General features: G+C 39.0%; 2 protein-coding genes across 2 annotated transcripts in view; both read left to right on the top strand.

Moving 5' to 3' along the window:
- LOC134801050 (uncharacterized) overlaps positions 1-27003 on the top strand; it is a 230117-nt gene that overhangs the window by 183157 nt on the left and 19957 nt on the right. The gene's annotated exons all lie outside the window — the stretch shown is intronic.
- Positions 6122-13944, top strand: LOC134801257 (uncharacterized). The gene is made up of 7 exons (XM_063773788.1): positions 6122-6328; positions 7161-7252; positions 7635-7693; positions 7957-8100; positions 10075-10172; positions 12957-13016; positions 13795-13944. Exons 1-7 carry the CDS (start codon positions 6292-6294, stop codon positions 13860-13862), a joined length of 558 nt encoding a protein of 185 aa, XP_063629858.1. The 5' UTR covers positions 6122-6291; the 3' UTR covers positions 13863-13944.

Genomic DNA, 27003 nt, shown 5'->3' with positions numbered 1-27003 from the left:
ATTCCAGGCTGAGTGCATGGGCATCATTAACGCGGCGGCTGCCATCACTGCAAGGAAGGTAGCAGGATCCTCCATCCGCATACTCTCCGACAGTAGAGCAGTCTTAATGGCCCTAAAAAGCCATATGGTCACATCCAAACTTATACTGTAACGTAGACATTTTCTTAAATTTTAAATTAATATTTTTGGGTTGAATTCCCTTTCTTATTTCGATGATTTTAACAATATCCCAAACTAACTCGATTGGTTGCACTTATTTGCATAATCTGTTGCATTCAGATGCACCTCTTTATGCTTATCTGTTGTCGGGGTTGTCATACGAGTAAAAATAATTAAAACTTGAGATATTTAGGTTGTCACTCCAGGAAATCTTTGTATGATTTAGATATGTTTTTTTAGGTAAGAGAGAATTTAGATGTTAAATAAAACATAGGAATTACAGACTCCAAAAAGGGGGCTCTGAAATGAAACTTTATTAGATTTATTGATAAAATATATTTCTTAGGCTCAGGAGTGAATTGTTAAATAAATCAGTCAGAATTTTCGTAGGATTTGTGTCTTCAAGGGATTGGCACCCTACTTTTGTTTTGGCCTTTTGTACTCAACATATGAGGAGGTCATTTTGAGATGACATGCACTTTTGATGTGTGGACCCCTCCGGGGACGCACGCTCGCATGAGTACTATTCGTGGTGAGACCACACATTCGCCATGTTGGTCGAAATGCTGGAAGCAGCTCGAGTCCTTCGGTGTGCTCCACTGAGTAAGTACAAATGAAATTTAGGTGTGATCAACTCCACAATGGCGCGAAACGTTGTGGGTTCGTCCTTAACCAGGTTTTTGGTTCTTTACAGAGTTGACTCCTGCTCGAGGGTTGGGAGTGCTCCGCCAGAGGTCCTAACAGCTTCCAGTGCGGTGAGCTAAATTTCTAATTGTTTCATATTTTCTTTAGCGGCCATTAAGGCGTCGGCTAATGTATCCATTTCTCGGTTTACAGGAGCCGGGAGCTTGTGAACTTTCTTTTGAAGAGCTTGTGAACTTTTTTTGAAGAGCTTGTGAATTTTTTTGGAAGAGCTTTCGATTTCTTTTGGAATTCATTTGAAGATGAAATCAAAATCAAAATCAAAAATATACTTTATTCATGTAGGCCTAGCAACAAGCTCTTATGAATCGTAATTAATCTTAATCTAATTATCAGAGCAATTTATTGATGTTAATATTATTCCATAATAAAATTGGATTATTATACATATCAAATTTAACACTAAGAATTTCACAAAAGAATCGTCAAACATTAAAAAGATTGTATAAAAAAATACTAGTCTAGAATTTCTAGAATAAAATCTAAATGTCAAAAAAAAGCATAAGTAACAAAAGAAGTAGATAGTATTACATCGGAATATCCATTTCCTCATCAATAATCAAATGTACCTAATAAATAAATAATCATTTCGAATAACAATTAATCCCACGTTGTAATATCATTCATGTAGTCTTGTGTGGTATAATAAGCTTTAGAAATAAGTTTACGCTTTACATAATTCTTAAATTTATTAATAGATAATTCAGTAATATGGTTTGGAAGTTTATTATAAAATCTTACACAATTACCCATGAATGATTTTTTAATTTTATGGAGCCGAGTGAAGGGCACTGCGAGCTTATGTTTATTTCTAGTATTAATATTATGAATTTCACAATTTTTCCTAAAATTTACAATATTTTTATGTACATACAGAATATTCTCATAAATGTATTGACAGTGCACTGTCATTATGTCAATTTCCTTAAATTTATCTCTAAGTGAGTCTCTATGGTTCATTTTGTATATTGCTCGAATAGCCCTCTTCTGCAGAACAAAAATGGTATTTATCTCTGAAGCACCGCCCCACAGTAAAATACCATATGCCATAATGCTATGGAAGTAACTAAAATATACTAATCGAGCTGTTTTCACGTCAGTTAACTGACGGATTTTGCTCACTGCAAAAGCTGCAGAGCTCAGTCTATTCGAAAGAGTAGCAATATGGGGACCCCACTGGAGTTTAGAATCTAAAGTTATACCAAGAAAAACTGTACTATCAACTAATTCCAATTCCTCATCCTTCACAATGACACTTGTTTGCACATGCCTTACGTTACTACTAGTGACAAACTTAATACATTTAGTCTTTTTCTCATTTAACAATAAATTATTAACATTGAACCAATTTACTACTTTTGAAATGGCATTGTTTACATCATTGTAAGCTTGTTGCTGTCGTTTGACTTTGAAAATAAGTGAGGTGTCGTCTGCAAACAATACTATATCATGGTGGGTCTTAACAAGGAATGGCAAGTCATTTATGTAGATAAGGAACAGGAAAGGCCCCAATATTGACCCCTGTGGTACACCCATAGAGACCAATGACCCAGGTGATCGCTGTCCATTCACATCGACCCTTTGTATTCTACCATTTAAGTAGGACTTAAGTAAATTCAGTGCCGATCCTCTAACTCCGTAATAATGAAGTTTCCTGATTAATGTTTCATGACAAACACAGTCGAAGGCCTTAGATAAATCACAGAAGACACCTAAAGCATCTCGTGACTCCTCCCAGGCATCGAAAATATGCTTAATTAGCTCAACACCGGCATCGGTTGTTGAGCGACCCCGTGTAAAACCAAACTGCTTATTATGCATCAAATTATTAACGTTAAAATGTCGTACTAATTGAGAAAGAACTAATTTTTCAAAAATCTTGCTAAATGTTGGTAGCACAGATATCGGTCTAAAGTTAGTGGGGTCAGAGCTGCTACCAGATTTAAATAAAGGAATTACTTTAGTATGTTTCATTAGATCAGGAAACTCGCCGCAATCAACACTGTTGTTAAATATAACTACCAAGTCAGGCGCTACAATTTCTACTAAGGATTTGACAGCATGGACAGAGACTCCCCAGAGGTCATTAGTTTTTTTGACATTAATTGATTTAAACGCCTTTATTACATCTGAGGTACAAACATGTTCAAAATGAAGGTCTCCACAACACTCTGGAGCGTTATGTTTTAATAATGTAACAGCAGATGAGGGTGATGAATTTAAATCCTTAGTTGTGGATACTGGTACCTCGGTGAAAAATTTTTCAAATTCTGTAGCTACTTCTAAATTGGAATCTATAATTTTGTTATCAATGTTTAGTTTAAGCTCTTTAATTGTGTGTTTAGAGCGACCAGTCTCCACATTTATAACTTTCCAGGTTGCTTTAACAATGTCGGAACTACTTTTTATTTTCTGACTTAGATAATTTCGCTTAGCTATATGACAATCTACTTTAAACTTCTTCGAATACTCCTTCACATGTTCTTTAAATTCATCACTCTGATTAAACCGCCGTTCCTCATATAAGGCATACAGTTCACGTCTTCTTTGATGTAAGTCCGCAGTAGCCCACTCACTAAAAACTGATGCACCACTAACTACGACCGATTTTGAGGTGAATATCGCATTATAATGATCCATAAAAGTGTGAAAGAATGAATTATACATACTATTAGGACTCATATCGGAAGACAAAAAGGGTAGCGCCTGAACTAAACTTAGCTTCATTCTTTCCACGCGGTCCGAGGTTACTGGTACAAAAGTTATTTGTTTTCTCATGGTATTTTTCCTTAATGCCTCAAATACCATTAATTGACCTAAGTGGTCTGATTCTAAATTGCTGATAACTTTTTTAGCAATAGGAAAAATATCTGTGAAAATATTATCTATACAGGTTGCACTAGTAGCAGTCACTCTAGTGGGCTCCATAAACATGTGGTTGAGATTACAAGATTTAAAAAGATTCAATAATCTACAAGACATTGTTGAATTTTCCATAATATTTACATTAAAGTCGCCGCATATAAGCAATTTCTTACTAGAAGATGATATTTTAAGTAGGGCAGATTCCATTATGTTTTCAAATAATTCAAAATTACTTAATGGCGGCCTATACACACAGACAACAATAAATTGCTCTAATTCTACTGCACTTAGTTCTATAGTCCGTTCAACAGACATGGATACAATGTCCTTACGTTCCTTAAATTTTAACTGACTATTTAATATAATTAATGACCCACCATGTATGGAACTAAGTCTGGTGAACGAACTTCCCGCCTGGTGATTATTAAATTGGGGCATTAATTCATTATTATTTAACCAATGTTCAGTAAGACATAAAACATCAATATTAAAATCATTCAAAAAAAGTTCTATCTGTAAATTTTTTCCTCTAATACATTGAATATTTTGATGCACCAGGTGGATATACTTTCCATGTTTGCAGTATTTTTCATTATATTTATTTAAAACTAAATTGCCAGAGACAGAATCTTTTGTCTTAACACCTAGTTTAAATCTATTAAATCATTGGTTATGACTGGAACCAATTCCATGTTCATACTGGGCTGCTCAATAGGAGCAGAATTGTCTGCCAAATTCTTGGCAGAAATGTCAAGTAAATATGATAGCGATAAAGCTATTTGTCTTTTGTAATAATTTGAAAGGCAACACTTGCCTTTAGTCAAAAACACCATAGGCATATGGTATTTACTAACAAAATTGTTAGTGTCAATTATGCTAAACTTACTACTATATGTACAAAGATTATATAGAGATATATTTAACTTATGTCTAGTGGTATTTTCTGCCTCTGACATTTGCTCACAGTTTTGAAGTTGTAATATGAGGCTGTGGGATCTGTACCACGCCATCTGCAGCGGCCGGCTCCAACCAGGTTAGCGGCCAGCTTCCCGGGGAAAGGCGAGAACGCTCCCCGCTGCTGCAGTTCCAGCAGCAGTTTTTGAGGTCGGTCTGTTGCATAACTTTTGAGTGGCATCCGCCACCAACTACAAATTTAAAATGGTTAATTATAATTTAATTTTATTCAGTTTGAAGTTTTGAAAGTTCTGGTGCATAAAACTTAGGTATTTCGAAATTTAGTTTTTAGTTTTTAATTAATGGGTGTAATCCCTTATAACTAGAACCTGTGAAGCGACCCAGCTTATCACTGAGCATTTAACTGTAAATGATTAGATTAATAAAGCTTGTTAGGTATAAATTTGTTTAATTGTTTCTCCTCCTAGCTTTCCTACAGCAAGACACCATTTAGTCTATTTAAATTAATTTTGATTTAATTTTATTTTGTTAACATGGCTGTTTCCATTTTCCACAAGCCGGAGCTTTTCATTTATTATTTTACCCCCTTTCAAAACAGCCGTGTTACAATACACGAATGCCACGAACGACTAATGGAGGTATGTCAGAACAATAAGATTACCTTACAATGGATCAAAGGACACAGTGGATCCCGAGGTAACGACGCCGCGGACGAGCTCGCCAGACAAGGATCGGGTGCGGGGGCGATTGGCCCGGAACCGATCCTCCCGATACCGTTTAGTAAGGTACGCTCAATGCTGCTGGCACGTACAGGGAAACTACACACAGAACACTGGCTAAACCAAACTGGATGCAGACAGGCCAAGAAAGCCATGCCGAGCATGAACGGTAAGCTCACAAGGGCGCTCCTTCAACTAGGAAAGGTTCGACTGAGTATGGTAACCAGTGTCATAACAGGTCATGGACTTTTTAACAAACATCTTTTTATAACAGGTGTCACAGACAGTCCCCTATGCCGTGGATGCATGGAGGAAGAAGAAACAGCCTCTCACGTGGTGTTGGAATGCAGCGGATTGGCCCCATACAGGGCAAAACATCTCGGATCCCCGAGTGACCTCCCCGAGGTCCTACTCAACATCAAAGGTCTGATAGGATTCCTCGAGGAGCTGGGCTGGCAAGACTAGTCCACCCCCTATCACGCAAAATAGGCGCAAGACGTCGAGTTGCGGAAAATCGCCCGAACTACAATACAATACAATACAGCACTACGGCTAGGGTTATAGTTATAGTTGTGTGATTACTAAAAAAACAACTCAAAACATTTGATAAAATACTTTGATTTGTTCCATAATTTGTGCAGATTCTAATACATTTCGATTACTCTGCACAGTTTAATGATTTTTGCCATAAAAAGTTCCAACATTTGAATACCTGTGAGTGTTCAATTTATGTTATCGTAATTATGTTTTTTAATTAAAAGTCGTAACTTGTAAGTAGATAAGCAAAAATATCCGACAGATATAAATCGGATAAATAAGTAACATTACAGATTAAATATTCAAAATTTAACATTAAAATGATGTGAGGTGAAGTTGAAGTTTCTTTTGTAAGATCAGTTATTAGTTAAAAAGACTAAAATCTGATGAGTAAATGAGGAATTCACTAATAATTTATATTACTTTCCTATGTAAGTACCTACTTATTTTCAAACCTGTAACCAAATAATGAATTTCGAAATATTAAGTACCTAACGTAAAACCATCCAACTAAGTATTTATACTTAATATACTTCTTCCAATTTTTTTCGACTATGTTCTAACTGAAATATATAATTAATTATTATTAAAGGTAAACCAAACTTAATACTAAAGTGTTATTCTATAGAACTTGCTAACTATGTAAGCAAACCGCCATATTGAAATTGTCTCTGAATGATGAATTTACTAGTGACTTTTGTTTACATAGTTAGCAAGTTCCATAGAATGACACTTTAAACTAAATTAATAATTTGCTTAAATCTATAATATGCCCTGAGGCATTGTAGGATTGATTAATCCTACCAAGGAATTTTGCGATGGCGGCATTTCCTCTTTGTATCGCAATGCTGATACGTTGTGCGAGGAAACAAAATCCGTCATACAAAACGATTAAATGAAGTAAATTTAAAAGTGGAAAAATTACTGTCTTGGGTGAGACGAACTCACGGCCTCTGGATCGATACTCCAGCGCTCTAAGAAGCCGTTTAAGAAGTGTAACACTCTTAAGGTAGATGTCGCTAGGGTCCCCTTGACCTGTAATATGGTGGAACGATTTGCTGGCTATGGATGAGGTTTTGGTGGCTCAGATGGCAGAGCGTAGAGTATCGATCCAGAGGCCGTGAGTTCAAGTCTCACCCAAGACAGTAATTTTTCCACTTTTAAATTTATTCTAAGCTTAGTAGCATCGTTAGCAGACGTTTCTGCTTGTTAAAAATTAAGATTAAACGAAGTGTTGTTATTAACTTGAAGTGTGTTTAACAGTATGGCGGGTACAGGGAGGCACCAAAAAAATATCGAAGCCTTGCGAGCTAGCCCAACCACACAAGAGACTAGCTAACACATCTGACTCTAAGGTACCTATATAAATAGAAAACCTCACCAACAGCACCTCAAATTGTTTGAGGAAAACCGCCTCAATACCTTAATGGCACTCGCCAACAACGTACAGTGGCGTTCAAAAGTGCATGGATAGGATATATGTCGACCGTAATGCCTTAATATTAAGGTTGAAACATCTCCATGCACTTTTGAACGCCAGTGTACCTAATGAAGGACCGAAGCCCTCTTACGCGTATACGTACAGTCAGTGTCATATAGTAGGTAGCATCCAAAGTATCCAAGTAGTTCGGTACGCCATACAAATTATATGTATGGTCTACCGAATTTCACTTTTCTTCTTGCGTTTATTTTTTTTATTTTGTAGTGTTTAGGCAAAATTTTTTATTAAATTTTCAGTCTCATGAATCGGAGCACCATTCATACCGAAGATTCCTCTATTCAGGATCACCTTTGATGTAAGTGGATCAAAAACGTTCAGGAATTCTGATGTCTTATCTGCAGAGCCCGGAATTCTCGTAGCATTTTTGAGCTCTCATAGGGACTTCTCGTTTATCGACTTCCGATTATACTATCACGATTCCTGAGATACAGCCTGGTGACAGACGGACGGACGGACGGAGGAGTCTTAGTAATAGGGTCCCGTTTTACCCTTTGGGTACGGAACCCTAAAAATAATGAATACCTATCGCGGTACCCGAAGACAACATTTTTTGTATAGGTCTAATGTAAGGAGAGAGTATCCATCTGCTATGAAATATGCTGAAAGACCAGACGAGGGGACAACCACGGTAACGACCACGACCAAATTATTTTTAAGCCACGATTGTGACTACACACGACATTATTGTTTCAAAGCATTCGAGTAAGTACTGAAAGATTACACCCTTAAAGGGGCCCACTGATTAACAGTCCGCCGGACGGTATCGGCCTGTCAGTTGTTCGGAACTGTCTTTTGTTCTAACTGACAGGCCGATACCGTCCGGCGGACTGTTAATCAGTGGGCCCCATAACGCTGCGCTGGTCGCCTAGCGGCAAGAACGTGCGACTTTCAATCCGGAGGTCGCGGGTTCAAACCCTGGTTCGTACCAATGAGTTTTTCGTAACTTATGTATGAAATATCATTTGATATTTACCAGTTCCTTTTCGGTGAAGGAAAACATCGTGAGGAATCCGGACTAATCCCAATAAGGCCTAGTTTCCCCTATGGGTTGGAAGGTCAGATGGCAATCGCGTTCGTAAAAATTAGTGCCTACGTCAAATCATGGGATTCGTTCTGTTGTCAAGCGGACCGGCAGCCGACCGAAGCGGAACGGGCCCCAGGCTCCCATGAGCCGTGGAAAAATGCCGGAATAATGCGAAGAAAAAGAAGACTGAAAGATTACACCCACAACATTTTTTTTTTGGATTTGGGCCTATTAATCCCGGTCTTTTGATAGACATGCGTGGGGATATAGATCGAACAAGTAGAGGTACTTTGGAGAGCTTATAATGTCATGTAGAACGCCTGCTAGAACCCGTTCACAGGCGCAACAATAGACGCCCATGAAACGGTATTAGCAGACATTGTAGACATCGGTTACACGCTAATTCTGGCGTCAGTTCAGTCCATCAGTCTGGTCAGAGAATTATCGTGTAACACGCGGACTGATGGACTGATGGTCTGACTGATTAAAATTTTTAGATAATATTCGTCATCCATTTAGAATGACAGAAAACTGATAGGAGACTGATCGTGTAACCTGTTCGTGTCATTCTCGCGTCAGTCACCATATTAGACAAGACTAAATGACTGTGTTGCGTTCTGTGTCCAAACGGCGACTGTGTCGTAATTTTATCAGTCTGTTGTCAGTCTGGACTGATCGTGTAACCGTGTCCATTTTCCATCATTCTGGCATCAGTCAAAACTCGAACGGACTGAACTGACGCCAAAATTAGCGTGTAACCGATGTCTATACCGGTCTACTTATGGATGAGAGTTGGGGTGGACAATGAAACTGGGCATCAATATTTTTTTTATTAGAAAAAGTATTAAGAGCCCATCAACATGCACACTAGCGCCACTGCAAAATAATCGTGATTATTTAAACTTAACGAAAGATATTTTAAAAAAGGGGGCCACTACGTACTGTATTTTGTATTTAAGTATCCAGCAAATAATCCAGCAAAATAAAAACTAGTTTGATGTATTCAAAAGGTACTTAAATACAAAATACAGTACGTAGCGGCCCCCTTTTTAAATATCATTCGTTAAATTTAATTAAATAGGTAATCATCACTTAGCAGTGGCGCTAGTGTGCACGTTGATGGGCTCTTAACGAAATAAGTTTTTTTGACAAATAATTCATTTTTGATACAAGCTTTTATCACTGACTGTTATTTCCAACAGGCAAATAATACTCATCGAGACAGTTCTAAAAATCCGTCATCTCATCGTTCACTTGCGTTCGTTTCATATCATCTCTCACACAGTCCATCCACCTTTTCCTCGGTTTTCCTCTCCCGTTACTTCCCTCCACATTCATTCGTAATACCTTTCTCGTCACATGACTTAGTAGAAAAAAAAAAAAACAACGGGTTGCACTCCGGGAGTGTCGGCAGAAGTGAAAACTCAATGACATTGTAACAGTTTTTCGATTAGGTCACGTGTCCGTCTTACGTCTAACGAATCTTACGGTCACGTGACCTGTCACGAGTTTAACATTTTTTCCCCATCACAAAAAGTGCACAGCGCCACTAAAGAAGTTTTCACTTCAATAACATAATATAAATATATAACAAACAAATTAAAAAAATATACTTAACGTACAATTTTAAGTAAAATGGCTCATAATTACAGCACCGGTAGACTATGTGGTAAGACCATTTACAACACGTACGAAACCTTCGACAATTACTGCGACATCGATTTTTTGAACTGCATGGAAAATTATGACCGTAAGTATTTTCTGTCATTTATATTCTGTAATTTTCATCCAATATTTATCCTATAGCGGCCCACCATAGGTACAGACGCCATCAGATATATCAAATACACAAATATCTGAACATGCCTCTATTTTAAATGCGTTAGAGTGCGTGTTCAGATATTTTTGAGCACCTTGGCCGCTCCGATAAATCTGATGGCGACTGCACAAGGTGCCAGTCAAATTTCAATCAATCATTAATACGTGAAAAACGCATGAAAATCCGTCCAGTACTTTTTGAGTTTATCGCGAACATACCTACAAACAAACACACAAACAGACGGACGCGGCGGGAGACTTTGTTTTATATGTAGTGATTGATGTAGCTGAATTTTGGGACTAATGCAATAATGAAATTTGAGAAAATTGGTCCTGGCACTTGTTTTCCGCAACAACAACGCCTGGTAACATATTTTTTAATCATCTCAGCCATAACACGTCCACTGCTGAACATAGGCCTCCCCCTTTATGGGGGGTGAATGCCATAATCGCCACGCTTGGCAGGCGGGTTGGCGATCGCAGTCGAGTACCTACACCGAATTTGAGGGACGCTGCTGCCCGTCCACTGGTGGTCTTGGGCGTAGTTTAAGGACATACCCGGGTCCATATTTTTTAATACAGTTGCTCAAAAAGTGCTACATACTTTTCGTAGCTGTTTAGCGTTGGTTGGTTTTCGCGAACTAGTGCTTTTTACTTTTCCATTTTTTTTAATTTATACTTGTTTTAATTCATGACTACTTAATTGATGAGTATTAATATTAGTTTTCTTTTAAATGTCGTGATCAACTTAAAAACCTACTGTTAATGTAATAGAAAAATAAGAACCGAAAAATATACATATTTCATATTTTATTATTTATTACTCACCTAGACATCATTATAACACGTTTATTTTTTAATATTGAATATTGAAAAACCGTTCATAACACTGATTTAAACTCTTTGAGTCTTCTCCGAGACCACGGGGACAACGCCGTCCTCGAAACGTCGGAGGTAAATCTTAAAACTTAAATATGCGATTAAGTCCCGTTGTGTAGTTTGATAACCGTTCTTAATAAGTTGTCTGGATGGAACGGAATGCCGAAACGCCTTTCTGCGCCTGTCATGCGCCTGTCAAAGAAGAGCGGTTTTTTGGATATTGTTTTTATAAATATACGATACACAAATAATCGTAAATAACGATACTTAGGTAATAATAGTACAATGTTTTATAATTAACATTGTTTATGTCTTATAGAACATGCATTGGAAAAAAAATCTTTCATTGAAGTGGGTTCAATAATAATAACAAAATTATAAACACTTCTTCATAATGTCGAAAATTTTACTTAAAGGAATCGCATCCAGGCCATAATTGTAAAAAAAAAATTCAAAAATATTTTCACTGCGAAAGATCGAACTTACGACTTTGTTTTCCAATCTTAAGTTCTCAAAAAGTTGCTTATAAAATGAGTGAATCACAGGCCTATTCGGATTTCGTGATAATCACAAGATCTTGAGACGATTTAGAGATCAACTAGATCTACATTAGATATCGACTAGATGTGACTTGGATATCTAAGTCATAACCTGTCAAAATCGTTCAAGAGGACCTCCAGAATCGCGGAAACGTCAAATTTGACATATCTATCTTACAAATATCTTTAAATTATCCGTATCGTAACTTGTTGAAGTCTAGTAGAAATCTAATTCATTTTCCGAATCGAGCCGTCAGAGTTTGAAATTGATTTCACACCGCCAGACATTTGTGAGAAGGCTGCAATTGCAAATGAGAGTGCTTTGCCAGAAAAATCTAAAAATCAGTAAGTTTCGAGTTCCTTACTTGTTGTTTTTCTTACTTTTTCGCAACTGTATTAAAAAACGTCGTTCGATACACGTGCGGAAATGTCATTCTTCACTCGTCCCGAGTCTTGCCTGTATCTCGGTACAGTCGGTACTGTGAAATAATGACATACTTTCCGCACTAGCATCGAAATGTACTATTTTTCTGATTAAATACATAATTAGTCTTAATACTACACCAAACTCAAAACTCTAAAACTTGCAACCGTCGTAGCCTTTATTGAAAATAAAAAATGATTTATTTAGATATAAAAAATGCAGCTTATTACATTTTTAGGAGTAAGTATTCTATTGTTAGACAGCCTAGGAATAGTGTCCTGAGCCCTGAACTAGGTAAACTTGTCTTATAGGGATCAGGGAATAAACCATCGCTAGTTCTAGCAATGCAGCAAAGTTTGGTTGTGAAGTACACACAAGTTAAAAAATTTATACCGATGGTCAGATTATTTGGTCATTTGTGTTGTCATTATTTGTTCTCCACCGATGAACATCTGCCAGATACCTGGATTCAGTAATGAGTATCGTTGCGTCGCTCTCAAATTCGTTGAGATTTTAAATACAGCAAAGTATTTCGTTTTTTTTTTAGTATTAGAAAAAAGGTAAACAATGTGGACGTGTCTTTTTATTTAAAATGATTGAAAAACACTTTTAAAAATGAGTTTATATTACTTACGAAAGCAAAAGAATGTAAATAATCGTATATGATTTATGATTGTTACATAGGTATTCAAAAAAAGCTGAAACTTATTAAAAAAAAGTGTATTTTAATAATACGTTTTAGTAACACGTCAAGATCGCTTACCGTCTTTCTAATGCTAAAAAAACGGACTATAATCTTAACTGAGACACAATCAAGTGTTTTGTATAACCAATTTTAAGTCAACCTGTATGCACTTACATATATGTTTTGCAGTATGGTCGATCGCTCACATGGGACAATGCTACGACGTATCGGCGTTCGACACCTTCGCATGTGAGTTTGCCTTACTAATTAGTTATAGACCGACCGCTTAAATGAGTCCTCGCCTGCGCGGTACGGGGGCGCCGGGGTACGACGACTAAGGGGACTGAGGAAGGTGCGGGCGGCGGGCAGGCGAGGACTCATTTAAGCGGTCGGTCTATAGCAGCAACGCAACAAGCGTCCTGGGGCCTATTGCATAACAAACTACAACTAATATTACAAGCGGAACTCCTTATTTAATAAGTGAAATTAGAAAAGGAGTTCCGCTTGTAATATTAGTTGCAGTTTTTTATGCAATAGGCCCCTGGGGACGATGCCCCAGGCAACTTTAGGTTTTTAAGTTTTTTGCTTGTCATCTTGTTAAATTAGTGTTTACACGAGGCTATTTACTGAGATTCTGTACCCCCAGTGCACATTTCATTGTCTCATTTTGTATGGGATTCTGAGTTTGCAAAACGTCCCGCTTGGCGCGCCGTTCAAAATCCCTCCTAGGAGATATTTTTTTACTTGGATTGCCAAACAACGCCTAAGCACACCTACTGGGATTGCGCAAACTCGGATTACACGCATTTAGGACCAAATGAATTAACGATTTTCAGCTTGCTGGGAATTTAATTTTTCGAAAAAATCTATTTTGATTGGCCTAGCGTAAACACCCCAATAATCGACATTTTAAGACCGTGTCGACACATTGGTGCGTAATTATGATTGAAAATGTCGATTATTGGAGCTGTGTCGGGCTCGTTACCTGTAATTGGATTTATAACTTTTTTTTTTTTTTCATTTTCAGATTATGCATATGCCATTTGGGATGATCAACAGTTGGAAGAACTATATGTTATGCCTGCAATAGGATAAACACGCACCCCCATCTGGAAATACGGTTTTTAATTATTAATGCACTTAAAATTCCGATTAAATAAAATAAACAACTAAATTATATGTCTGTTTTATTGTAAACAACTTGCTGGTTTGATTTTCAGGTAATTCATAAAATGTTTTGACAAGTAGAACCATGAAGTCTCGTGTACGTCATCTGTTGTCCCGTAAGTGGTTTGAGCTACCTCTCGAAACAGAGATGTAAATAATTGGTCAAAAAACCATTCGGGTTGAAATTTCGAACCCTTATTGTTTTGGAACAGCAAGCAACCTCAACTAATTTCAAATACAGGTTGAAATTTTAACCACCGTTCATACACTACGTGACTTTATAGTTCATACTGAACAACTTTTATTATGCGACCTATGTCGAAATCACGAAAAAAAATTGGCTGTGTCATACATTCTGGCCAAATTTTTATTCGTGATTTCGGCATTGGTCCCATAGTAAAAGTTGTTCTCTATGACCTATAAAGTCACTACGCAAAGTATGAGCGGTGGTTAATATTTCACCCTGTATAACCACTAAACCCGTGGAAAGAAAAGATAAAACTTTGCGACCAATCCGAGTCTTGCCGTAAGAAAACATAAAAGTATGAATCCCCACGTCGCCCGGGACCAGCGAGGATTTCTAGATCAACGTGTTACTATAAAAAGTCATTTCCCTGTATAACCAACAATAGAAAAAATACCCACCTATGAAAGGTCCCCCAAGTCTGTGCCCTGCGGAAGGGTGCCCATGAGGCTGGCTACATTACCCCGCTGAATGGCTATGCCTATTCGCCAGTCATGACCTATAATATTTATTTCTTATGTACATATTATACTCCTTCAGAAGCGATTTTTATACCCCAAAAGAGTTAGGCATTGCTACAGTTTTATGACTCTATATCCTAACAATTCGTCTGGCAAACTCCCGGCAGCGATAATGTCTATTTAATTGAGAGAAAGTTAAAATTCCAACGTGAAGGGCTAATCGTAATCTTGTGAAAATTTTCATTATAATTAAAATTGTGTGCATGTTGTATGTTGTCACAGCGCCATGTCCGTTTTTAAATACAATAATAATTTTGCCTTGATAGATTGTTGCAACGGATAAATGTGCCATGTATTTATCGTTTTTTAATTTACTGGTGCGAAACCAAACAAAACACAGGAAAATTATTAGGCACATGGTAGTGAATTGATTACAGTCAATATGATGTGCAGACAATGCAATTAATGGTCTACCTAATTGTAAGAATCTACTTTTCTTCGTCACAAAACTTAAGGGGCACACTGATTAACAGTCCACCGGACGGTATCGGCCTGTCAGTTGTTCGGAACTGTCAAATCTTTTTTCTAACTGACAGGCCGATACCGTCCGGCGGACTATTAATCAGTGGGCCCCTTTATTTTCGTAAGAGACTCCGAAACCAGAGTGTTTAACCAAATAGGAAGGTAACGTACCTTGGTCTATCAACAATATCTTAGCGTATAATGGAGTTATTCATAAACGCGTCACAGGCCTGAATTAGCTAAGAATCGTTTGACTCTATCGGTTATTTTGACTTATGTATGTAGTTGTAAGAAAGGGACAAAACATAATTGAACTAAATCAGGCTCATAAAGTTTTATGAATAAAGGTAAGTCAATATCCACACGAAAAGCAACTCACTTTAGACAGAACTAATTTATTGCATACAAAATTTTTGAGTCGCAATCGTAGTAGCACCGCAGACGTGGAGATGAAACCGTGACGCGAGGGGCCACTCTGTGTCCCAAACTGCGGTCCGTGACGAAGCGAGTCTGAAATATCCCGTCACAGGCAAAAAATTCTACATTTTATTTGGGATTAGACCAACGGTGTTGTGTTTATGTTGGCTATTGTGTTTGGTGTTTTAGCGGTGAGAACAGCCAACGATGCACTCCTTGCAAGTGGCGGGACCACTCCAGTGACGAAGATAGTTTTCGAGTAAGTACAATATTTTTCCGGTTGCAACCTTGAGGAGTCCCAAGGCGTCCGTTGGCTCGTTGAAAATCGCGGGGCATTTTTGGATGAGAATAGTCCAGGACCGGGATAAGTGGCGTACACGAAGAGAGGCCTATGCTCAGCAGTGGGCGACTGAAGGCTAGAATGATGATGATGATGACTCATCATCATTGATGAGGTAATTCCAAGATTTACCCAGAACGCAAAATGTGGAATTAGGTATTTCCTTTGCGTTATGACAAGAGGTTCTTCAAGAAGCTTCTCAATGGGCGGCAACGTATTAGTGGCTCTTTTGATGTTGCTGCGACAGTGGCTGCAACACGCGGCTGTGCTCATCAGCTGACTATTCCATAAAAAATAATTAATAAACCGACTGCTACTTAACCTTCCAATGTAATAGAGAAACTAAGTCCTCATTTGGACCAGTCCGGTTTTCTTTGACCGAAAAGCCAAGGTTTTCTTTGCGAAAGTAGTCATCAGCAATAGTATGTTACACAACTAGGGCCGCAAAAATATGTGACACGTTCTTATTTGGAGCGCAATAAGAGCGCGTTATATATTTTTGCGGCCCTAGTTGTGTAACATACTATTGCTGATGACTGTGCCTATAATCTACTATAGCGACCCGCCCCGACTTCGCTCGGATAAGCCTTAACAAATTATACACCTAAACCTTCCTCAAGAATCACTCTATTGATACGTAAAAACCGCATGAAAATCCGTTCAGTAGTTTTTGAGTTTATCGTGAACATACAAGCAGACAGACGCGGCGGAGGACTTTGTTTTATAAGGAGTAGTGATTAATATCTGATACTGCTTCATTGATAGTCACAACCGTTAGTATACTTACACCCAGAAGGTGTTTAGTAGCGGCACGCTTTCTAGACCACCAGCTTTCTGAAAGCGCTCATTCTTTTATGTAACGTTGAGCTAAATTTAAAACTCGCGACTCGCGCCCGCTCCATTTTGCACCTCGTGTTCTAAATTCAACAAAGGCCTTATTCTAGGCTTCCACGGCAATCTTTTACACTTGAGTTGGACCTCCTGAGACAGTTGGCAATTTTTCCTTAATATCGGCGAGACCTGAATGAAAAGTGTTGAGAAGGCTAGTCTGAAAGGTTTTTTGTTACCGTAAAATATGGTAACTGTAGTCCTTAAGTACAACTACGGTTCAGTTTTTAACGTTAATTCTTAACGAGCCTTTATGATTTGTACTCTTTACATTTATTTTGGAGCTTCTACACTAATGCTCTTTCCATGTATATTATATTATATATTCAACATAATTTGAAAAATACTTATACATATTTTAGTGGAACTTGAATTTGGACCATAGTTGTAACTTGTGGACTAAAGTTACCTGATTTTACGGTACTTGTTTAGTCAATTGTAATCAAACTTTATATGGCGGCCGGCAGGATATAAATAGCATTGCGATTGACAATGTTGTTTAAGTACCCTATTTTTGTACCCTAAGCTGAATATAAATCTAATTAAATATTTGATATAAAATGTGTTTAAGTTAACCCGAAAAACGATAGTGTTAGCGCCACTTGCACCATCCCAATAACCCGGGGTTAACCGGTTAAACCGTTAACCCAGTGTCAAATTGTACTGGTAACCATGGTAACTCCAGGTTTAACCGGTTAACCCTTGCTAAGTGGCCCTTAGTGATTCAATTTTGTAAGTCTGATGTAGGCCTGACCGATCTCTGGACACTTGAACACTAAATGTGTTCAAAGCTGATGTACTAATTGACTGACACCCACGGATATGGCTGTAGATTAGGAATTTGTTATTTTGAATACCTATAGGTACCCCGGATGAATCAAACATCATATTTTATGTAGTTAACTAAATACTACTGAGTCCCTTTCTCTCTCTTCAATCGGTCCCTCATTGCTGAGGATTGTGACTCCGTTTGATTCCGTCAACTAGTTGTCTCCATCGGTCCCGTTCTGCAGCTTGGTGGAGTGCGTTGCTGACAGGTATTTTTAGTTCCTCCGCTATTTGGTCCGACCATCTACGACTTTTTCCTTCGATTTTACCGGTCACCATAAGGCGTTCCAAATTACTGATATCCCTGCGTGCAACATGGCCAAAATACCGCAATATTCGTTGTACTTAGAAATCATTTATTTACATACAATATATATACAGTGGTACTACTAAACGAAATTAATAACTAGCTTAAATCTAAAATAGGCCCTTGAGGCATTGTACCAAGGATGCTGGCGGCATTTCCTCGCTGTATCGCAATGCTGATACGTTGTGCTTATTTATTTATTTATTCGTTGTAACTCCTAAGTCCCTTTAATAGCTTGTATTTGAACTGTCACGTATTTTCCCTTTATAGGATTACAGGCGTTTATTTTAACCCACACAGACACCCCATGAATGGCAAATTTATGGGTATTAAGCTAATCCTGTAGGTAGTAAGCTGTTTGAGCGATCGCTAAATACCCTTAATTCTGTTACCATACCATCGCCTGTCGCGCCACAAATTTATTCCTATGAGACCACCGTAACGAATATTATGTATAGGTATGTTAATGAACTTTAATTAAAAATATGTAATGGAACGACCGGTCCCTGCGATCTTAACCAGACTAAAATTAATTATGTATCAAGCAGAAACGTCTGCGAACGATGCTATTAAGCCAGGCGTGTCTCACTCCGCGATTTCGTCGCTTTGCTACAGGTAGCTAAAAGTACATCCGTTCGGCCCCAATTATGGGGTTTGCCATAAGCCGCGCGTGGCGCTGTCGCCACCTAGCGGCCATATCTGTGCTGATCGTAACAGACGCGTTTTGTTAGAGAGTGAGTCTTCTGTACTTAGTACTATTATTTATTCTGTGGTTAAGCTTAAAATGAATTTAAGTGGAAAATTTACTGTCTTGAGTGAGACTTGACGATCACTCACTCACATTCACGATCCAGCGCATCCTTTAAAAAGTCAAATTAAGATGAAATTGATATCAATTTTCAAGTTCAAGTCGGTCTTACTTCTAATTTATCGCGCGTGTCAAATGCCCTCCTGTTTCACTTTTGTTATAAGCCTAGCATCAGTGTGAGGCGCGCAAATACCACATGCAGATTAAAGTTTTAAACATTTTGCTTGTTTGGTTTCGTGTCAAGCCTAGTTTTGGCGTCACGAGCGCCAGCAAACAATCCACAAAAAAACTAACATTAGGTACCTACCTTGTTATTCAATCTGGCTTCATAGCCATGGCTTCAGTACATTCTGATCCTTGCCAAATCGGCTTTCTGTTGAACTCGTCGGTGTGACGCGCGCCCGCAGGTAGGGTTGAGCAAACAGGCTTATCGCGCGTCTGACAGGGTCGGATTTATGTGCCAACTTTATCTTTTCCGCCCGCGCCGGTGGCACCGAACTGCCGTTTGGACAACCCTTTGTTACGTCAGAGCTACATAAATAACTAGACCCACCCAGTGCTTTGAAGTAGTCTACAGTCTATCTACATTTGCATTTATAAAATCTGCTTCGAAATTGAGTTTGTAGTCTTTTGACAAAAATATCCAGTCATATTACGGAAATGAAATGACGTACTCGTAAAATTAATAGAGAGGCTGCAGGCTGCAGGTAAGTATGGCCTGACTACATTGAGACCTGGTTCTCTCTCTCTCTCTCTCTTCTCCTGACAGATTTCGGCCTCAGCGACTGAATTATATTACTATGCCTAGAAGCGGGAACTGAGCTGGTCCGCCCGCTCGTACGCCCTCATGTGACTGCAGTACAGTGGCGGCGCGTGGAATTTTTTGCTAGACAACTCGGAGCAAAAAAAAAACACCTATATGAAACACCTACATTATGTACTTATTTTTTCATGATAAGCGAAGGTAAAGTAAAGCGCTAGGTGTGTCCTTGAGTTCGTTCTTTTGCAGTTAGTGTATAACCACCTTTGCCATACTTGTCATCACTGACGTCACATAAACAGTGTATGTCGTGTATGACAAAAGCGAATTCCTACTCCTAAATTCCTAACAATCCTAACTAATAAGTTTAACTAAAATTTCATTTTTGGTACAAGCTTTTATCGCTGACTATACTTTTCTTACGACAGACAACTAATACTCATCGAGACAATTCTAAAAACCCCTAACACAATTAGGTTGCGTTGTTTCATCACAGAGTTCTTATGGCGACCTCCTGTCTCCATCATCAGATCAGTTCGACAGTATGATATTATTGTATTGTCAGCAGAACTACATACAGCTGCCAATTTTCACGACGCTACGATCCTTGGAAGATGTTTAAATTAGTTACCTTAGATTCCATTACATTAGTTACATACAGATCGACCTAATAAAAGCTTGTTAAAAACAAGGACTGACCTTGAAACACCTGCACGAACAATACGCAACACTAATAACACTCAAAAATTCACTGCTTTAGTCTTTATATATAAATATATGCACACAACTAAGTAAAATCTCATTAAAACCTATAAAACTCTAATAAAAACAACAATAACAACAAATCTTGGCAATAACCGGAACGGAAGTGTTGTCATAATATTATTCCATTTTCACCCACGACAATTTGGTACAATTTGGTATTAATGATAGCAAAATACAAAAAAAAATTACCCATTAATTCAATTCAATGTTTTGGTACGGCAACATTAACCACACGAGCGGCAAACGCGACTCGATTCAAAATTGTGAAACATTACACTCCAATATAAATCTTACCTATTTGTATTTAAGGTTTAAATTCAAATGAAGCAGACACCGTTGTGGTACTTGTGGTGCTGTACGCACTTACGCCACTCGCGGACTTTGACTGTGTGCGTGCATTTTTCCAATATAAACCTTATCATGTTACGTTTAAGGTTTTTATTTAAATGAATAACTCGATACAAAACCGTGTTATTTTGATGCGTAAATACGCGGACTTTCTTTAGCGAACTATATGAGCGTGTGCGTGAGTTTTCGTATGTGTGTGGTGGCTCATGAATGAATACTCAAGCTTAAACTTAGTCGCCCGCGCGCCCGCTATGATTAGTTGAAATTTAATCAATAGTGAAGCTTTAGTAAATCGTGTTATCGATTACAAGGTAATACGTAGTGTTTTCGTTATGGATATATATGTAGCAATAAATTTTAGGCAAGCCGGTGGGAATCGGGTTGTATGAAGCCGCCGCTACTGCTGCAGTATCCAATCTTCGTCTGCACCAGCAGTGCTCGTCCACACCGAGGGCATGTCAGGACTCCGTCATTTTTCCTGATACTTCTTCTTCCTCGCGTTATCCCGGCATTTTACCACGGCTCATGGGAGCCTGGGGTCCGCTTGACAACTAATCCCATGATTTGACGTAGGCACTAGTTTTTACGAAAGCGACTGCCATCTGACCTTCCAACCTAGAGGGGAAACTAGGCCTTATTGGGATTAGTCCGGTTTCCTCACGATGTTTTCCTTCACCGAAAAGTAACTTGTGAATATCTTGAAGTTCGAATACGGCAGTGTCACTGTCGCATTAATATGGAACAGACACATAGCGTTTCGGTGTCGTAGCGATTGTCACCTTGGCTAGGCCGCCAGTCAACAAATTGATAGTCTGTGCAGAAAGAGAAGAGTCGAGAGAAGTAGAAGAGAGAAGAGAGAGAAGAGTAAATTGTATGAGATCCAATACATTCTACGACTCTTCTCTTTCCGCACAAACTCTACCTTGTGAAAATACGACATATTGTACAAATGTATCATCATCATCATCTATTTAAGAGTTAGACTCTTGTCGGTGGAGCGATTTCCATACATGTCGGTCCTCTGCCTTCTCCTTGACAGCCTGATACGACACGACGTTGAGCTTTTCCTTTACTTGATCTATGTACGTTCTCCTTGGTCTTTTCCTCCGCCAAATACAAATACAAATGCGTACAAATGTATACCTCGTCTTTATTATATATAGGTATGTTGTATAAAGTAACTGAACATTTCCCAAACCATTGTTTCCAACTCCTTCGCCTGTATATCTGGCCCAAGAATTTATACAAAGTATTTGTAAATTTCCGTATCGCAAATGCAACGGGCGATATCTTTTGACGGGCGATAAATTCAGTCTAGGGTAGCTGGGTATCCCTGTGTCTTTGCGAATACTGCTTAAAGCTTAAAGTTAGACCAAGATAAGTCTGCAACGATTTTGATTGCATACGTAGTGCAAGTGTTATGTGAACGTCAAACTTTTATGATATGACGTAAATTATGACGGGACAGGGCGGGGGCGGAGGGCGAGGGCCAATACAAGTGGGTGTAACCGTTGTGATCTAATAGTAATTTGTGTTACAAGGAATCAAAATGATATATTTCCGTCAAGGGCGTACATTGAATCCTGAATGAAGCGATGGATTCTAACCTTCAAACCTTCAAGAAAAGAGCGTACTCCTATCTTAAAGGCCGGCAACGCGCTTGCAACCCCTCTGGTGTTGCGGGTATCCATGGGCGGCGGTAATCGCTTACCATCAGGTGATCCATCTGCTCGTTTGCCTCCTATATCATTAAAAAAAAATCAACGCTCAGGATTTTTTTTACCGCCGCCCATGGATACCCGCAACACCAGAGGGGTTGCAAGACGAAATAATTTTGATACTGTGTGACACATACTGCTTTTCACGTCAACTATGAGGAAATTGTTATGTTCTAAAATATGTACCTACCTATTATTTGACCAAAAATAAATTAGTACCTTACCTATGCAAGAAAGAAAAAATCGTGTCCTGGAACAGAAAAGTACAACTTTGATCCATCCTAGCAGGGAAGAAAAGTGCCACTTTGATCCCTCCTAGCGGGGAACAAAAAGCCTTTTTTCGAATAGGTGATGTGAAATAGTTATTTGTTTTACGAAGGGGCAAAGTTGTTGTTCAAACAAAATTTGCCCCCGAGTGAAACACAACATTTTTCACCACACCAACCAGAAGCAGATATTAAATGTAAAATATCAAACAATCAAATCCAAATGAATGTTATTAAACATTTATCATCCAAAATCATCATTTAAAAGTCAATTCTACCAGCAAACATAAGAAAACAACTCAAAATTTGCATTTGATTACTTTGCCTCACATGTGAATAAAATGCAACTATGCTATCAGTTTTTGAAGTGCAAAGTAAACCTTTCCGAGCTGGTGTGGTGAAAATAATTTAAAATATGTCTCACGAAAGTTTAATTTTGAGCTGTGCTTTGTTATGTTATGCTAACGGCTAAGGTGTAGAACACACTCCCTGCTAATCTATTCCCACTATTCCCAGCCTTCTATTACTTGTTTTTTTTTTTTCAAATCGAGAGTGAATAGACATGTAAGCATGCTCCATCTTAGACCACATCGGCACTTACCATCAGGTGAGATTTGGGTTTATTTTTTTTATCTAATAAAAAAAGCATCGCCACTGTATCGCAACTTTTTAGGAACTGCATCGCTACTGAATCTACGACCTCCCTAATATATTAAAGGACACTGTCATGTCACCATTGCAGTAAACGCAGCAGTGACATCACTAATCTAGACATGCGCGCAACTAAATGCGCCATCCATTACTGGCGAAGCGGGTTCCTGAATCGCTCACAATAAATCTCTTATGACGGGGGTTACTATCAACTCTCGAACATAATAATTATTGTCTTCGGTTACCGCGATAGTTACTCATGAAATAAAACTATTGAAACGGATTATATCGCGTATATTGAATTCAGACTACATCCCGACGTTTCGAACCCTTTAAGAGGCCCGCTGCACGCTGATTAACAGTCCACCGGACGGTATCAGCCTGTCAGTTAGAACAAAATTTTGACAGTTCTGAACAACTGACAGGCCGATACCGTCCGGCGGACTGTTAATCAGTGGGCCCCTTTAGAGCGTTCGTGGTCAACGGGTGACTGAGGAAAAACTACCCACTTACAAAATAATGAACCATCATAAACTATAAATTTTAAACGTCGGGATGTAGTATGAATTCAATATACGCGATATAATCCGTTTCAATAGTCTTATTTCAACTCTCGAACAGTGAGTCAAACGATGAAAAGCTATAGTCTAAATTAACGGCCCGATTCGAACTTTAAGATACGTCAAATATTACGTCTAGATACGATATGGATTAGATACCTATGTCAGTTTTTCTTCAGACAAAAACGTCACTTTTGACACTGACATAATTATCTAATCCATATCGTACTCATACGAGTAATCATCGAGTAATTCGAACTTTTCGATATGTGAAATATTACATCTAGATACTAGATGTAATATTTCACATATCGAAAAGTTCGAATTGGGCCGCAAATTTGGTATCAAGAGCAACCCACAATCCCTTACTTTTAATATTTTTCAAATTGCTTCTGAATATTAATCCCTACTAGGAATCCTACTTTTAAGATGGCCATCATCATCAGCTTTGTATAGAAAATGAACCGTCAGAAGCTCGGCCCTGACCTAGACCTTTCTATATACCGACCGCTTAAATGAGTCCTCGCCAGCGCGGTACGGGGGCGACGGGGAAGGACGACTAACCGTACCCGCCGTACGCCTGCCGCCCGCACCTTCCCCGCCGCCCTTAGTCGTCCTTCCCTGTCGCCCCCGTACCGCGCTGGCGAGGACTCATTTAAGCGGTCGGTCTATAGCGTTTCATGTGGTAAAAGATAATTTTATGATCACGATCCCGAGTAATATGAGAAATCTTAGTAGCACAGTTCAATGTTACAAACGGAAGACATTTAGGATTATGTACTATCTAGGTACGTTCCAGGTCCTAGTTTCTGTGACACACATTGCACTAAATTAATGTGTCTCCGCGTACACGGAATTAGGTGCTCAAGATTTAAAATGACATTAAGTAGGTAACTTGTATACCTATTTTTAATACGCACTCAAAATGTAGTTAAGGTGCAGTTGGTTCAGAACACGGAGTTTTTAAAAAGTCGTAGCGCGTTTTTGGATCAAAATACGGCTGCCATAAACCTAATTAGCAATCTTGATGAGGCTTTTCTCGTGGGACTGTGAGGGGATTCGAATCCTGAGTTTTTGACTTTTGCTCGAAAAAAATCACGAACATAGGTCTAATATGCAGTTTAAATTTTTTTAACAAATTGGTCAAACAGATCACTGTGTTATGTCTTTCCTGTAGACATACACAAGAGTTAAGGGCTATAAAGGTTAATTTTCTTATTTAACCCTTATCCACGTGAAAAGAACTATGATGAAATCATTACTTACATGCCCACAAGCTGTTAACTATTGCCCACAGGAGAGAAAACTAGTGTGTTATCGCGAACAGTACATTTTTCTCTCCTGTGGGCAATAGTTAACAGCTTGTGGGCATGTAAGCAATGATTTTATCATAGTTCTCCACTGTCCGTCTGTCCGTCTGTCCGTCTGTCCGTCTGTCCGTCTGTCCGTCTGTCCGTCTGTCCGTCTGTCCGTCTGTCCGTCTGTCCGTCTGTCCGTCTGTCCGTCTGTCCGTCTGTCCGTCTGTCCGTCTGTCCGTCTGTCCGTCTGTCCGTCTGTCCGTCTGTCCGTCTGTCCGTCTGTCCGTCTGTCCGTCTGTCCGTCTGTCCGTCTGTCCGTCTGTCCGTCTGTCCGTCTGTCCGTCTGTCCGTCTGTCCGTCTGTCCGTCTGTCCGTCTGTCCGTCTGTCCGTCTGTCCGTCTGTCCGTCTGTCCGTCTGTCCGTCTGTCCGTCTGTCCGTCTGTCCGTCTGTCCGTCTGTCCGTCTGTCCGTCTGTCCGTCTGTCCGTCTGTCCGTCTGTCCGTCTGTCCGTCTGTCCGTCTGTCCGTCTGTCCGTCTGTCCGTCTGTCCGTCTGTCCGTCTGTCCGTCTGTCCGTCTGTCCGTCTGTCCGTCTGTCCGTCTGTCCGTCTGTCCGTCTGTCCGTCTGTCCGTCTGTCCGTCTGTCCGTCTGTCCGTCTGTCCGTCTGTCCGTCTGTCCGTCTGTCCGACTGTCCGTCTGTCCGTCTGTCCGTCTGTCCGTCTGTCCGTCTGTCCGTCTGTCCGTCTGTCCGTCTGTCCGTCTGTCCGTCTGTCCGTCTGTCCGTCTGTCCGTCTGTCCGTCTGTCCGTCTGTCCGTCTGTCCGTCTGTCCGTCTGTCCGTCTGTCCGTCTGTCCGTCTGTCCGTCTGTCCGTCTGTCCGTCTGTCCGTCTGTCCGTCTGTCCGTCTGTCTGTCTGTGACCAACTGTAAATTATGAACCGTGATATAGCGGCTATAACAACAAATACTAAAAACAGGTTAAATTAAATATTTAAGTAGGGCTCCCATACAACAAACGTGATTTTTTGCCGTTATTTGCGTAATGGTATCGAACCATTCATGCGCGAGTCCGACTAGCACTAGGCCGGATTTTTTAATTTAAACGTAGGTACCTACATTAAAACATGATATCTGCGCTCCCATTATGAGTCTCAGTACAAAAAAGTACTGAGGTTGACTGAAGTAGCATGACAAAAACGAATGTTTCCGAGAAAACACGATGGAAAACAATTATGCACTACATCTGTTATGTATACAAGGCTGTAATGTAAGAATTAAAATTATCAAATCGTAAAGACTCAACTAAATACGTCATCACTTTCATAAACGCCACTTCAATTTTAATACTTTAATCTTCTTACCCATAAAAAATTCATTGAAATGAAATGACCCGAAGAATTATCTCTATAATAACAGGGAAATCGTCTTCACTCATCACTGTCCCGACAATTGGGGGAAAACGCGTAAAATTCAAAGTAAAAATACAAAATGAACCGTATTGTGAATGGCATAAAGTGAGAAATAGAACAGACGGTTCGTATCTCTTTGAGAGGCCATTGTTTTTAAAGGACCCTTGAGTATTTAATGAAAGATTTAAGGTTTCAAGTAGACATTTGTTGCAGGCGATATTGCCTATTTAGTAATTATTTTAATTTTGATATAGATAGGAGGAATTTAATTAAGAAATTTGAGAGTTGCTTCTATAATATGCGGAAGTATTTGAGCTTTATTAATATTTTGATTAAAACGTACCTATTTAATTTATTTGTAATACATACCTACTACATAATTTCTGGTGCAGTTATCTATGTTATCTAAACATAAAACATCAATAATTAGATAGTTTGTTCGCTTTATAAACCCATACCCATATTTTAATGCCTTTAATTAT

This window comes from Cydia splendana, chromosome 21, assembly GCF_910591565.1.
Source record: "Cydia splendana chromosome 21, ilCydSple1.2, whole genome shotgun sequence".
NCBI classification, from domain to species: Eukaryota; Metazoa; Arthropoda; class Insecta; order Lepidoptera; family Tortricidae; genus Cydia; species Cydia splendana.
Note: the sequence above shows the minus strand (reverse complement) of the source record. Positions and strands in the feature narration are given on the sequence as shown.

Coding starts and splice junctions, on each gene's coding strand:
- LOC134801257 (XM_063773788.1), top strand. CDS start 6,292: ATGAGGAATTCACTAATAATTTATATTACTTTCCTAT. Junction 6,329..7,160: donor AATTTATATTACTTTCCTAT/GTAAGTACCTAC, acceptor TGTGTTTAACAG/TATGGCGGGTACAGGGAGGC. Junction 7,253..7,634: donor CTAACACATCTGACTCTAAG/GTACCTATATAA, acceptor TTAAATTTTCAG/TCTCATGAATCGGAGCACCA.